The following is a 14,043-nucleotide window of genomic DNA, read 5'->3' as shown; positions in this document are numbered from 1 at the left end:
AACAGCTGGCTGAACATGAGCCAGCAGTGTGTCCAGGGGGCCAAGAAGGCCAACAGCATCCTGGCTCGTATCAGGAATAGCGTGGCCAGCAGGACCAGGGAGGTGATCGTCTGCTGTACTCGGCACTGGTGAGGCTGCACCTCAAATACTGTGTCCAGTTTTGGGCCCCTCAATACAAGAAAGACATTGAGGTGCTGGAGCATGTTCAGAGAAGGGCAACAAAGCTGGTGAAGGGTCTGGAGTACAGGCCTTATGAGGAGCGGCTGAGGGAACTGGGGTTGTTTAGTCTGGAGAAGAGGAGGCTGAGGGGAGACCTTATCGTTCTCTACAACTCCCTGAAAGGAGGTTGGAGTGAGGTGGGTGTTGGTCTCTTCTCCCAAATAGCTAGCGATAGGACAAGAGGAAATGGGCTCAAGCTGCGCCAGGGGAGGTTTAGATTGGATATTAGGAAAAATTTCTTCATGGAAAGGGTAGTCAAGCATTGGAACAGGCTGCCCAGAGAGGTGGTGGAGTCACCATCCCTGGAGGTGTTCAAAAAACAGCTGGCATTTTGGGACATGGTTTAGTAGACATGGTGGTGTTGGGTTGATGGTTGGACTGATGGTCTTAGAGATCCTTTCCAACCTTAAGGATTCCTAGTTTTTACTTTCATTGAAAAATAATCCAGCCACCAAGCCAGGAAACATGAAATTGGTACTCTACCGTTAATTGGTTTAGTGGTGGACTTGGTAGTGTTAGGTTAATGGTTGGACTGGATGTCTTAAAGGTCTTTTCCAACCTAAACGATTCTATGATTCTATGAAAATGACAGGACTTTTGACAGTACGAAGATGGAGAATACTATGCAATTAGATGTATAGCAACAGGTTTGCTAGATTTTAGAATAAAAAAAAACCCAACCCCTCACAAAACCCAACAATGTATAACAGAGTAGAACTGTGAATGGTCTGAAATTTGTCTCTCCTCAAGGCTACCTCCCTTTCTGAATGAAATAGCTTGCAATGCTTTCACTAAACTACCACGAGGACTTGGCTCCTGGTAGGGTGCGAAGTGTAAAAGCATACTGTTTTGAAGTGTTTTGCTTTTGAAATCACCTCCTCTCCTCTTCTACCTACAGCTAGAAAATCCTTGCAGTTGTGGGGTTGGGAGTTCTTTCTCGCTTCCAAGTCCACAAGGTTCAGAACAGAAGGGAGAAGTCAGGATCTTAAATATTTTGTCGAACTGGGCTATTGGCATCTTAGCCAGTAGTAAGGATTTTATAATCAAAACATTTAAACGGGGTACGACTACTTTGATTTTCATCTCATCAACCCACATTCAGCAATGCAATAAGACTTCTTGCTGAACTCCAGCACAAGCCGTGAAGCTTCACAAGAACTATTGGTTTGCACATCACTATACGCAACATCCACTTATTGTTACTGGATGTTACAAAAATAAAAAAAAACCTACTAGAAGCTAGGCAAATGGCAAGCAGTCAATTGAACAGATTTGGGTCATTACTAGTTGTTTGGTTTCTTTTTCTCCTGGGGGAAAAAAAGGAAAATAAGTTGTCAGAGTTGTGTTCTCAGTCACCTGTATAGAGTACTGTCTATTACCGTGACTGGTATTCTTGAAAAGGGGGCAGGTACGTAGTGCAGGAAGTCCGTTCTCAGGACTCTTAGAGAAACAGCCTGAATTTTGAAGCCAAATCATTGCTTGTTAGTGAAAGGCAACAGATGTGCAAGTGAAATAATTTTACATTATAGGAAAGAAAGATAATGGGGGCAGGCCCGTGTTTTATATTTGTCACCTACTTTGTGAAATCTTGATCTCTCTCATGTAGACTTTCAGTGGTGAGAAATTAGGTGAAGTGCATCTCCACTGTTCAATGGTTTTATTTTTAGGGCTTATTTCATCACTTAAACGTTGGCTATTAACATCATTAAGAAGGAGTACAAAGACTAAAGCCAAACATGAACTTTTCACTTTTATACTTAACCCTCTGCCACTGGGGACTATTCTACACAAAAGTTGCCATCTTACCTAAGTAAGAGATTTTTCTACTCTTAGTAGCAAATATCTTACTTTGCATTTTTCTTTTCCACTTACAGCCAAATAAGCATTACTTTAAAACCGTATTTTATATTTTACTGACCTCACCCCTTCATCATTAACCTTTTACAGAACACTGTGAGCCCAATTGCTTGCTTCACCTCTCAACGGCAAGGAAATCTTCAACCACCCCAGACAAATGGAAGACTAAGGGATGCAATAACTGAAGACTTAGCCAACCCAGCTCTCCTCACCCATCTTCAATGCTGCAATTATTATGTTACTGTCCACAGTAATTGTTGTCTAGAGACTTTGCCAAATTTATCATGGTTTTGTCCTCTGTGCTCCTCCTTTACCACTTGCCACTGTCTGGATTAAAGGAGCAGAAGCCCTTAAGGTACAATTACCTCTGAGCTAACCAGCCAGGGTGATGGAGGAATAAAGTGACCTATGCGTTTTGTCCTTCACAAACATGTACTCCACAGACTTAGCTCATGAATTCCACTTTCCTTGGCTCAAGGCCTGGAAACTTGAGTCTTTACCAAGTGCCAGGCCTCCCACTGAGGGCAAAATTAACGTCAGTCTACAGGTCAGAGCAGTGTGATTTCCTTGTATTTTGCAAAATATTTCTTTAAGGATATGAGGTAAATGAAATTGTCTGGGTAGAGGTATCTGAGACCATTTGGTAGGTATTTTAGTTCTGAAAGGTTGTTCGGTTTGGCTGGTTTGGTGGTTTGTTTTTTTTTTTTTAAACAACTCTGATGGGGATCATGTAATCTAACAACTGTCCCTCTTTCACTTACTACTGCAACCTCCTCCCTAACCACAGATAACCTCTAATTTAATATTTAACAGTAGTTTAGAATTAACAAATTCATTTTAATGTTCCTCATGACAAACAACACGGTTGTAAGATTAATAATGCAGTGATCTTAAGGATTTGTAAAGTCCTCAGCTTCAATTTGCCTCTACATTAAATGCTAAAATTGCAGTTTAACAGAACAATCAATGGAATCAATAGTACCTTTGAATTTATATGAATCACCAGCACATCTCATCTGTCTTTGGGTCCCAGTCTTCAAGAGATTTGCAAAAGACCACGTTCATACCATCCCTTCCCTTCATGGTATCCATGGACCTTCCTGATCCTTTGTGCTACATCTTCTCCCCTGCCCCACCATCATTATTCATGTGCTTTTAGCACCCACTTCCAACCACTACTTAGTACTTTCCACAGAGCTATCTAGCCAATAGTCAGCAATCAGGAGCACTTTTACAGTTTAACTATGCTAAATTAATACCAGTTAGTTAATATTTAGTAAAGAACCTAGCTACTACTGAAGAGAAAAAACTGCTCTACGTTCTTTAAACTTTTATAAACTAAAAGAGAACAAAGCCGGCATAATCACTTCCGTAACAGGAAAAAAAAGAGGTATCCTTGATGCAAACTTTTTAAAAGGTAAACAGTGCAAACCTCTGCTTCCGCATTGTCACTTCAATTTCTCTTTACTAATTGCTTCAGAAACACAGTTCACATTGTGTAGTCAGGCAGAGAAAAACATACACAAAAGTTACACAGAGATTGTCTAACTTGTTTGTATCCTGAGCCAAAAAGGGCAGAATGTACACTGTACTTTCCAGAATGAGTTTAAAAGGAAAATGACTGGTTTAATGTTTGCCCAAATTTTACAACAGCTACCACAAAAAACCCACAAATTTTCTTCCATTTAAAAGAGTAATTTTCCGCAGAAAAAATTCATTCTGTACGCAGACCAACTTACCCCTACCTCCAAACTAGCAACACACATTTTTATATGCTTGCCTGACTGCAAGACAGGTAAACTATACTGGAAAAAATCTAGACTGATCTGCATAGCTTATCTAACAAATAGGACAATGTCAAAATATGGTCAACTGAAAAAGCCAACTGCAACTTTGATTTCAAGAAGACCCAAATAACTCAAAAATACTTGCACAGAGCAAGGAGGTCACTTCAGTGAGTTAATACCCACACCTTCTGAACTCTGTAAGCTTTTATTAATGCCAAACTTACTAATCCACATTGTTCTGAAGAAGAATTCACAAGAAGCAAATGAAGACTGAGGCCATCTGACCCTCTAAACTGTGCATCCAGACTGCCCAACACCTTATCAGTTTACTGCCCAAGATCTACTCAAATGTAGCAGCATGAAAGGAGCACAGTAGCAAATCTCAAGACATCCTGTCACTTTCACCACTCCTATTCACAGGCCTGTAGGGGACTGAAGGGGGGGTGGGGGTGTGGGGGGAAGGGGGGGTGGAGGGGAAAGACTGACTTTGTAAGGGCTGACCGTGGCTGCCTCTCATCCACTTACTGCAGGCTCTACTTGCCATGGTTAGTTCACATACTGGGCCTTGAGTTGAATCTCCAAGATTCATATTTAGCTGAATAGACAGGAGAGACTCAAGGTAAGTTAGAGGAGTACAGCATGTAAGAGGACTGACTTTGCTGGGGAAGAGAGTAAGAAAAAACCCCACACCTGCATAGAGGACAGACTACCACTGCAAACTGAGTAATACGATCAGTAGCTGTGGGTGGAGAGAGTGAGAAAAAGAGCAAACACTGAAGAACGTACAGCAGAAAGTAGGCTGAGATAAAATATGGAAGAAACTACATGGAATGAAGTAAAAAGTGAAAAAGATCTATTAACGTGTACTGTCTTTTTTGACTAAGGTCTCTGAAGCAAGGAGTGACTTTTCTCATACCTCCGCACAGCCCCTGGCACAATGGCATGCGACTTACCTGCCGGTTTCCAGAGCATACTACAGAAACAGCAAATAGCAGCAAGAGACTGATGCAGCAAGCCAGCCTGTCCAACAGGTTTTAAAAAATACACAGTTTCTTCAGGAACTACACTAAATAACGTAATACTCCTGGGCCTCTCCAGATAACAACTAAGGGGAGGAGAAATTTTCTTTTACATCGATCAACAAAGTAGTGGTGCTGGGCTGCAACATGCAGTTTGGAAAATGCGTCAGTCAGACGTGTGCTACTATGATAAGAATCTGTAATAAAAACCAGTCAACTACGTCACAGGCCAAAGCAGAGTACTCACGAGAACACAACCATTATTAATTACAAACATTACTGTATTTTGATGGTGGAAATACAGTTTGAAGTTCACGTGAATAGGTACTACATCCCCTATTCATATCCTCATCAGCCATCACATTTGTAGGATAAAGTTGAATGACAGATGCCTCAAATCATTAGCCTACTGAATAATAAAGACAGACAGAGTGCTGGAGGCATCCCCAGTATGGAAATGAAATTCATTAAGCAGCTACTTTGGGAATCTCTGACTGCCTGTATGGAGGTGAAACACTTCACATGGCCACAGATAAATATACTGAGGCAACTCAAATTGGTTTTAAAACTTAAAAGAAAAAAAAAAAAGGTGTTTCTTCTCAGCACATCCTCCCATTCTGCAATACAAGCAGGAGCACTGCAATAGAATTACTGGTTACCCCAAATCATTACTTTCGGCTTAAATTTGAAATAAATATCCTGGGCGGTATTGAAAATCTGAGTAAACATTACTTACAGATTCATTGCCTCTGGACAAGTCCATATTCTACACACCTATCAAAAACTGGACAGGTACCACATACATACATACACACACCCCTAACTCTAAACCTATGCTGTGCTGGCCCACATATAGTAAAATATTCAACAAGACAGCTACAAATGTTTTTGGAATATTATTACCTATGTTTATGCCATAGTCATAAGGATTTTGTAATATACAGTGTGGACCACAGCCAATGTTTTTGCTTTTCTACTCTCAAACACACATTGGTGCCCTTGGCACCATTTTTTTGGAAATCTTTTTTGGAAATATTACAGGACTGTTAAGCATGTTCCATATTTAGCCTAATTGAGTATTTCGTATACCTTCTTTACATTACAGGAAAACCCCAAAGAATAAGGGGAAACAAAACACATAAGCAAAAATCACCAAGTCAAATAAACCAGGAAAGATAATTTAAAAATGAGGAAACCTTACTTGCAGAAGTAAAACCACTGAACTAGTGAGATATAAAAAGGACATTCAAACCTTTATTTAGCCCACAATATGGACAGAAATAAGCACTTTATAAGGTTTTTTTTTTAAGTAGATCTACAATACTGACCATGTTTCTAAATGCCACATCTTTAACTGCTCTTAACACGTAGATGGATCTACACCGGATCTATCCATACTCAGGAGACTTCTAGAAAACCTTCTTCAAAGTTATATTTTGTTGCAGTCAACTTCTCATTTATTTAAGGTAGTTGCTACTAGAGTTTTGCACAAAGTCAAGTCAGGGACACTCCAACCATGCTTAGAAATGACAGTCATTTGTCATACAGTCAGCAGAACTTAGTCAAGGTAGTTCTGTGCACATACACGCACAAACATTAACATATTTAACACTAAATTATAAAACTTACTTTTGTGCATCTGCAGATCGTTTCCAGCCTCCTTGCAGATCCTGTGAGATATCTTTCTCAATATTATTTAAGATAGCATCATCTTTATTTACAGAATCCTCTTTTATTCTAGCTGTAGAACAGATAGACTCTTCAATTTTTGTACACTTTGGCTGCATGTCCTCCGGAAGGGTATTTGTGTTCTGTAAATCCTTTTCACATCTGTTGGGTTCATCTTGGAAGGTAGAGGGTTTAGATTCTACCAAAGAAGATTTTGTTGCAATATTAAATAAGCTCCCAAGAAAATGAAAAAAACCTTCTCGGGGTTGCTTGTCTTTATCTGCTGTTTTGATTCCAGGAGTCAAACTAGGAAGGCTATTAGCCTTTTTCAGCTCCTCCTGGATTTCAGACTTGCTAAGTTCTTCTGTGGAATGATTCTTCTCTTCGTTTTGACAAACCTAAGATAAACACAAGAAGCACATAAAGAAGATGTTTCCTGACATTTTACCACATTCCCAAATTTCTTAATTTTAATTTGCTCCTATGCATTGTATTCCTTTCAGGAGATCTGTTGTTTAAATGTTCGTTTTAAGATCAAAGCCCTGTGCTCTCTTCTTCTCTTTTTGCACTAAAAAGGTGCTATTCTACAAAAAGTCAAAAGGACTACCTAGGCTAGAAGATTCACAAAGCAGCTGCTGTGGAAGTAAAGTACAGAAGGACAGATGGAGAACAATTGCTTCAACTGGCAGAAAAAACATGAGGAAGAAGCAAGGAGCACTTTTTCACACTTCAGAGTCTAATCCTCTCAAAAAGCACAGCTTCACAAACAAATCTGTATGCGCTTGTGAGATTAACAGCTTTCAGCTTGCAAATATACACAAGAACACCATAGCAAAACACAAACATACCATAGCCTTAAAATAACCTGCACTTGTAAAAAACCCTAAGAATCAAGAATAGAATTTGGACAAAACGAACTCAACTCACATGCCAGAGATTAATCCTACCTGCTATCCTTAGCAATGCCATGTTGCGCCCTTTGGCCAGCTTTCCTTCAACTCCATGGGCAACTAACTGCACAGCTCTATTTCCAAACCTACTTGTAGTCTCACACAGCTCCATAGTCTACCATGTTCAAACTGCAGACTCTTCCATATAGCCAAAGTCCTACACACCACTACCCCTGCACCCATGACCTTCTGAACTGCCTGTCAGCTAACTGAAAATAATTAGTAGTAAGGCAGGGCTTCACCTCCTTTAAACCACCTGTTCATTTCTTCCCTCAACTCAGTTGAGCATCTACCCCCAGGGGCAAGACAAGCTTGGTTCCTCACCAATTTATGCCCTTGAATTTCCTTGTTGTCAGCTTCTCTTACAGATCCAAGAACCGCTGCCCAAGCCCATGCTACTTCTGCCAAGACCACCTGCCCAAAAAGATGATGCAGCTTCAATGGTAGGCTTCACGAACACTGCATGTAACCACATTTTCAGCTTCACAATCTGCACATGCTTTTTCCCTGGACTAAACCCGCCCCCCCTCCATCCTCACCCTTCACAGTGGGTACCACATGCTATTGCTGCCTATTTTATCTTTACAGTACAATCCTTCTAATTTCAATCCCTGTTTCAACCCAGTTATTAGAATAAAGTTACCCCAGCTTTTCTTAGATGAAATCTATTCTGCTCAACAGGAGTGGGAAAGGAGAACATGAACAACAAGTCCTATGCAAATTTTAGTTGTGTCAACAATATCTTTGCATAAGAGTAATTATTTCAAATTGGCTAACAACTACCTATCCAATCTAAGCAGAAAGCTACTATTTTCATTATGTCACTAGCCCTATTTCAACTTGAAGATATATTTGTTTCAAGTAACCTAAAATAAGCAAGTAGACTTATTTGTTAGTAGTCCAGCTAGGATCATGTTAACAATGAAAAAAGTGTTTTAATGAACACAGTTTAATCCTTGGGGAACAGCAATTTCTTAAGAACTTGCAATTTATACTGAGCAATACTGGAGCAGCAGTCTTTAATCTTCAAGCAGTATTTTTTCACCTTTTTCATACAAAAAGTAAACACAATTGCTTAAGTGATCAGATGTACGTGTTGAAAATGGAATTGTTAATGTGAGAACAGAAATTGAATGGCACGAAGCTGTCCTTGAGAAATCCATACAACCTCTATCTTCTTCATACAGGCAAGACGCTTTAAACCACCACATTAAAATTTTTGAAAGTGGTCTAAGTCGAACTGTAGCCTTTTTTCATCCCACCTGTGACAAATCCTACCTGCCTCTCAACATACCGCACTAATCAATAGCTGATGCATCACAAAGGGATGCAGTCATCCCTACAGTATTCAGGGATTTACTACTTTACAAGTCAACTCTACCCAAACCCACCCCTGGAAATTACAATGACAACAATGCAGCTTACAGACGTACCACAGTACTGGCTGGTATCTTCAGTACTAGGCAAACTATGCAAGTAACATGCAAACCTGGGATGAATCCCTTGAACAATTAACTTTATCTCATAGGAACTAAGTACTTTGCATAAGGAAATACAAAACAGAGACAAGAAAAAAATTAATTTCCAAGATTTGATAATACATGAATGATGCACCATAGCCAACTTCAAAGTTCTACTGTCATAGTTTCTTCCTTCACTTTGATTAATACCTCAGCATTCTTCAATACCAGTTTTTGATTCAACTTGAAGTGAGGGAGGGCATTTCTCCCTTGTTCCGTGATTAATATCGCTCACACAAATTTGTCAGACTTAAGAGAGTACCTCAGCACAGGAAGTGCACGCAAGCCTTATTATTTCTCTGCAGATATAACCATTATAGGCTATAAACATTTGTATTAATTACTACAATATCTATGAAGTTAACAGCTAAATACATTAACTACAGAAGAAAATATTACATTCAAAACTTGTCAACAGTTTAGTATTATGGTTTTTTGTTGTTTGTTTTTTTAAAAGTCATTTGTATTCAGGAACTAGTGAGGTTTTTTCTATTAGGAACTGAGACTTCAAATATGACTAAATCTCTACATGTGAAATTCTTCGGCTAGCAGCTCAGACATAACACTTGTAAAGACTGTGCTTCTTATTTGTAAGCATAATTCATGCCCTGCATGAAAAGCTGTTTTGTAGTCTCTGTTTCCAGAAACAGAAATCTATTTAGACTTTCCTTCCTCTTTAATCTTCCCTTCCTTACTTAACTTTTGGTAAATCAAAAGAACAGGAAGTTTTAATATGAAAGGGTCCTTCCATACCTTTAACCATAAATAGTGTCTTGCATAAAAAAAGCTCTGGGGAACATTTACAGTGTGCTTACTTGAAGATACACATGGCTATTAAGTCCCAACACAGAAACTATGCAAATCCTTCTTTTTTCCCTTCAATATAATCAGTCCTACTGTCCATATATTCTCCCTACTGCTCCACTTTGCCTTTTCTATAAAAGACAGCATGAGCTATTGGTGTTTTATCATTTGCTCATAAAATCTCAATGCAAAGTTTGAACCACTGTTTAGGCATTATACAAACAAAACAGTTCCTGCTTGTGGTAGGTTGACCCTGGCTGGACACCAGATGCCTACCAAAGCCACTCTATCACTCCCCTCCTCAGCTGGACAGGGGAGAGAAAATAAAACGAAAGGCTCATGGGTTGAGATAAGGACAGGGCGAGATCACTCATCAATTACCATCATGGGCAAAATGGACTCGACTTGGGGAAATTAGTTTAATTTATTGCCAATCAAAACTGAGTAGGGTAATGAGAAAGAAAAAATAAGTCTTAAAACACCTCCCCCCCCCACCCCCCCTTCTTCCCAGGCTCAACTTCACTCCCGATTTCTCTACCTCCTCCCCCCATAAGCAGCGCAGGGGGACGGGGAATGGGGGTTGTGGTCAGTTCATCACACGTCATCTCTGCCGCTCCTTCCTCCTCAGGGGAGGACTCCTCACACTCTTGCCCTGCTCCAGCGTGGGGTCCCTCCCACAGCAGACAGTCCTCCACGGTCTTCTCCAACATGGGCCCTTCCCATGGGCTGCAGTCCTCCATGAACTGCTCCAGCGTGGGGTCCCTCCCACAGCAGACAGTCCTCCATGAACTTCTCCAATGTGGGTCCTTCCCATGGGCTGCAGTTCTTCACGAACTGCTCCAGCGTGGGTCCCTCCCACGGGGTGCAGCCCTTCAGGAGCAGACTGCTCCAGCGTGGGTCCCCCACGGGGTCACAGGTGCTGCCAGCAAACCTGCTCCAGCCTGGGCTCCTCTCTCTCCACGGGTCCACAGGTCCCACCAGGAGCCTGCTCCAGCACGGGCTTCCCACGGGGTCACAGTCCCCTTCAGGAACATCCCCCTGCTCCGGCGTGGGGTCCTCCCCGGGCTGCAGGTGGGTATCTGCTCCCCCGTGGGCCTCCATGGGTGCAGGGGCACAGCCTCACCAGGGGAATCTCTGCTCCAGCTCCTGGAGCACCTCCTACCCCCTCCTCCTTCACTGACCTTGCTGTCTGCAGGGTTGTGCCTCTCATATTCTCACTCCTCTCTTCAGCTGCAGTTGTGCAGGTTTTCTTTTTTTCCCCCCCCTTCTTAAATATGTTATCCCAGAGGCACCACCACTATCGCTGATGGGCTCGGCCTTGGCCAGCAGCAGGTCCGTCTTGGAGCCGGCTGGCATTGGCTCTGTTGGACATGGGGGAAGCTTCTGGCAGCTTCTCACAGAAGGCACCCCTGTAGCCTCCCTCTGCTACCAAAACCTTGCCACACAAACCCAACACACAGCTACAGATTTTGAAGTCTGTATTTTAAGATACTGCCATATTCAAATTACTGAGATGAAAGCACATGATCTGTAAAGCCAGTAAGCCTTTAACACAGCAGGAGCCTTCAGGCACAAGCTCCTGATGAATGCAGCAGTATGATGGCAATTCCACAAGGCAACATCACGACAACTTTCACTTATTATTTCCCATGTGTCTCTCTCAGCTTGTCTCTGACAGAAGCCCCCAGAAAACACTCAGGAAAAAAAGGCAAGGGCGTAGGGTGTACACAAAGTAATCCTTTCCCTGGGTATATCCCACCAGTTTTCAACAGTCAGGGCCTTTAGTTGATGGCACCAGGGCAGTTGCATTTGTGTCACAATTAGGCTTGAGCAGTTTGATACTCGCAATACTGGACGAATACCAGCGACTCTCATATTAGTTACACTTCATGTCATTGGTTCAAAAAAAAAAAAACAACAACAACAAAAAAAAAAAAACCCAAAAAAACAACAAAAAAAAATCCTCTTCCAGTGTCACAGCAGTCTGAAGTTTCTCAGGCTTACCACACAAACAATAGTTTTTGGATGAAAACCTACCTGCCAGATCCCCTTTCAGATCCTTGCTGATACAAGGAAAAAAGTTTTCTTGCTGTAGTGTTGTCTTTCTGCTCCTTTTGTTCATGGACTGTCATCAGTCTTCCCCTTGCCTCCCCTTTCCCATTCTCCATGAGCTTTCCTCCTTGTGACACGCTTCATAAAGCTTTAATTAGCTTTACTCCTTTAGCAACTCGTTACTCCAAGTTTCACTGGGCAAGCCCTGGGTAACCTGGCCTGACCTTATAGCTGAGCCTGCTTTAAGCAGGAGGTTGGGCTACACGACATCCTGGGGTCCCTTCAACCTGAATTATCCTATGGTCCTGTGACCTCACATGCAATGAGGCTGGTGCAGAGGGGAAGCTCGGCAGAGTGTGAAACAAGATTATGACTTAAATCAGGTGGTTGAAGAGACTGCAGCGATAACTGAAGCTGTATCTACTGTGCAGTCAGGTAGTGCGGTCTCACCTTGCGGGAGCACCCGCTGCAGAGAAGCTTGGCAGCCAGGATACAGAAGACAAGCCCACGATGTCATGTCTCAAGCATGATTCTTATCTGAGCTAATTCATTCAACGGTAGACTAGGTATGTTTTCCAGGTTGTAATCCACTCCTGACTGCAGCACAGACATACGCCCAAAGCCTAATTGCACCTACACAGTCAGGCACAGGGCTTGCTACCCATGTGAACAGCCCTCCCGAAGCGCAGCGAGCAGCTCCAGCGGCGCAGCAGCACCCTGAAGAGGGATTGCTTTGCCAGGTTTGCTGCGCCTCCTGTACCAGCTGGGAACAGCTGCCCTCGTAGCTATGTCTCTCAGCAGTTGGGTGGCAAAAGTTCAAATTGCCAGAGGTTCCTATTTGGCAGGGGTTACGTCCGTCTGCCAAGAATACAATCTCTTTTATTGCCCTAACAAGTGAATGAAATGAAAACATTAACAGCATTAAAACACAGATCTCCATGAACAAAGAATTAGCTTCCAGCCACAACAGCCAGACATTTCGGATTTCACTCCCCATGAATGAACTCTCATTATGAAGCAGAAACTCCAGACAGCCACATGGAGACCTCTCACAGACTGTCTGTCTGTCCTGCTGCACTGGGAGCTGCTGCTGGAGGACATTCTGCGTATCGCATGGATGCGCTTGTGCACTTTAACCACCCCATCTCACCTCCAGTTGTGAGAGAAGATGGCCAGCCATCAGGATTTTAGGATCATCATCAATTCACCCCAGGGACCTTCAACAAGCCATTTAACACCAACATCCCAATTTACTCCTCTGAGAAACAGTCACAAGACTGCTGCAGAATTTCTGTTTGCTAGCAGAAATAGTTTAAGAGTTTCAAATTAAAGCATTGGGTGCACTAAGTAGCACGTTTAGGCATTGTTACCTCTAATACTGGAAAATTAACCATGCTCCTAGCCTTAGCTTTGACCTTTCAACATAGCTAAGCTGGCTGCATTTCATTTAACAATTATGAGCATCTCATTCAGTTTGAACAGTGATACAGTATGTAAATGATACAGTATGTAAATTTTGTAGGCTAAACAAAATCCACAGTGAAATAGCTTGAGTTGCTGGCAGACTAGTACATCCCCACAATGAGTCACTACTGCATGTTTTTCAGCAGATTTACCTTCTCTGGGAGGCTAAAGCACCTCTGGTGTAATCTCCCACTTGTTTGCAATGAGTGGGACATACTAAGGTACCTTAAATCCACACATGAATAAGCTTTTGTTTTTTCAACTCCTGTGAGGAAAAGAAGCTAGGCATTCTCAACCAACGGGAGGCAATACATAGGGAAACCTAATGAAAAAGAACCAGACGTAGTGAGACATAGATTAGGAACAAGACTTGTTGAAGAAAATTGGCATAGTATTAAGAAAAATTCAGGAGAAAGTACTGTCAGACAGTGGAATACACGATAAGCAGAGAACTCCTAAAAGTCCACTGTTGCTAGTGTTCATGAGAAAAATGGATTTAAAAACACGTGTCAAAATGGGTTTTTCCTATTAATGTCATTAGAGTGGTGATGAAGATGACGTAAGGGAGTTCCACCATTATCAAAAACTGCTTACTCTTAACTAAATAAGACCTTTTAAATAATCAGAAAAAGCAAAAAAAAACCCCAAAGATTAACAAAGACAGCCTTGGGGTTTTGGGGGGATTTAAGTTAAAGTGAGTTTT

General features: G+C 41.8%; 1 protein-coding gene across 1 annotated transcript in view; it reads right to left on the bottom strand.

The window, feature by feature from the left end:
* LOC142593692 (uncharacterized) overlaps positions 1-14,043 on the bottom strand; it is a 46,214-nt gene that overhangs the window by 10,252 nt on the left and 21,919 nt on the right. The window contains exon 4 of the mRNA XM_075711896.1: positions 6,512-6,948. Within this exon, the coding sequence (XP_075568011.1) occupies positions 6,512-6,948 (437 nt within the window). The remainder of the gene's footprint in view (positions 1-6,511; positions 6,949-14,043) is intronic.

This window comes from Pelecanus crispus, chromosome 1 (genome assembly GCF_030463565.1).
Source record: "Pelecanus crispus isolate bPelCri1 chromosome 1, bPelCri1.pri, whole genome shotgun sequence".
NCBI classification, from domain to species: Eukaryota; Metazoa; Chordata; class Aves; order Pelecaniformes; family Pelecanidae; genus Pelecanus; species Pelecanus crispus.
The sequence above is the reverse complement of the archived record's forward strand: the minus strand, read 5'-3'. Positions and strand labels throughout refer to the sequence as shown.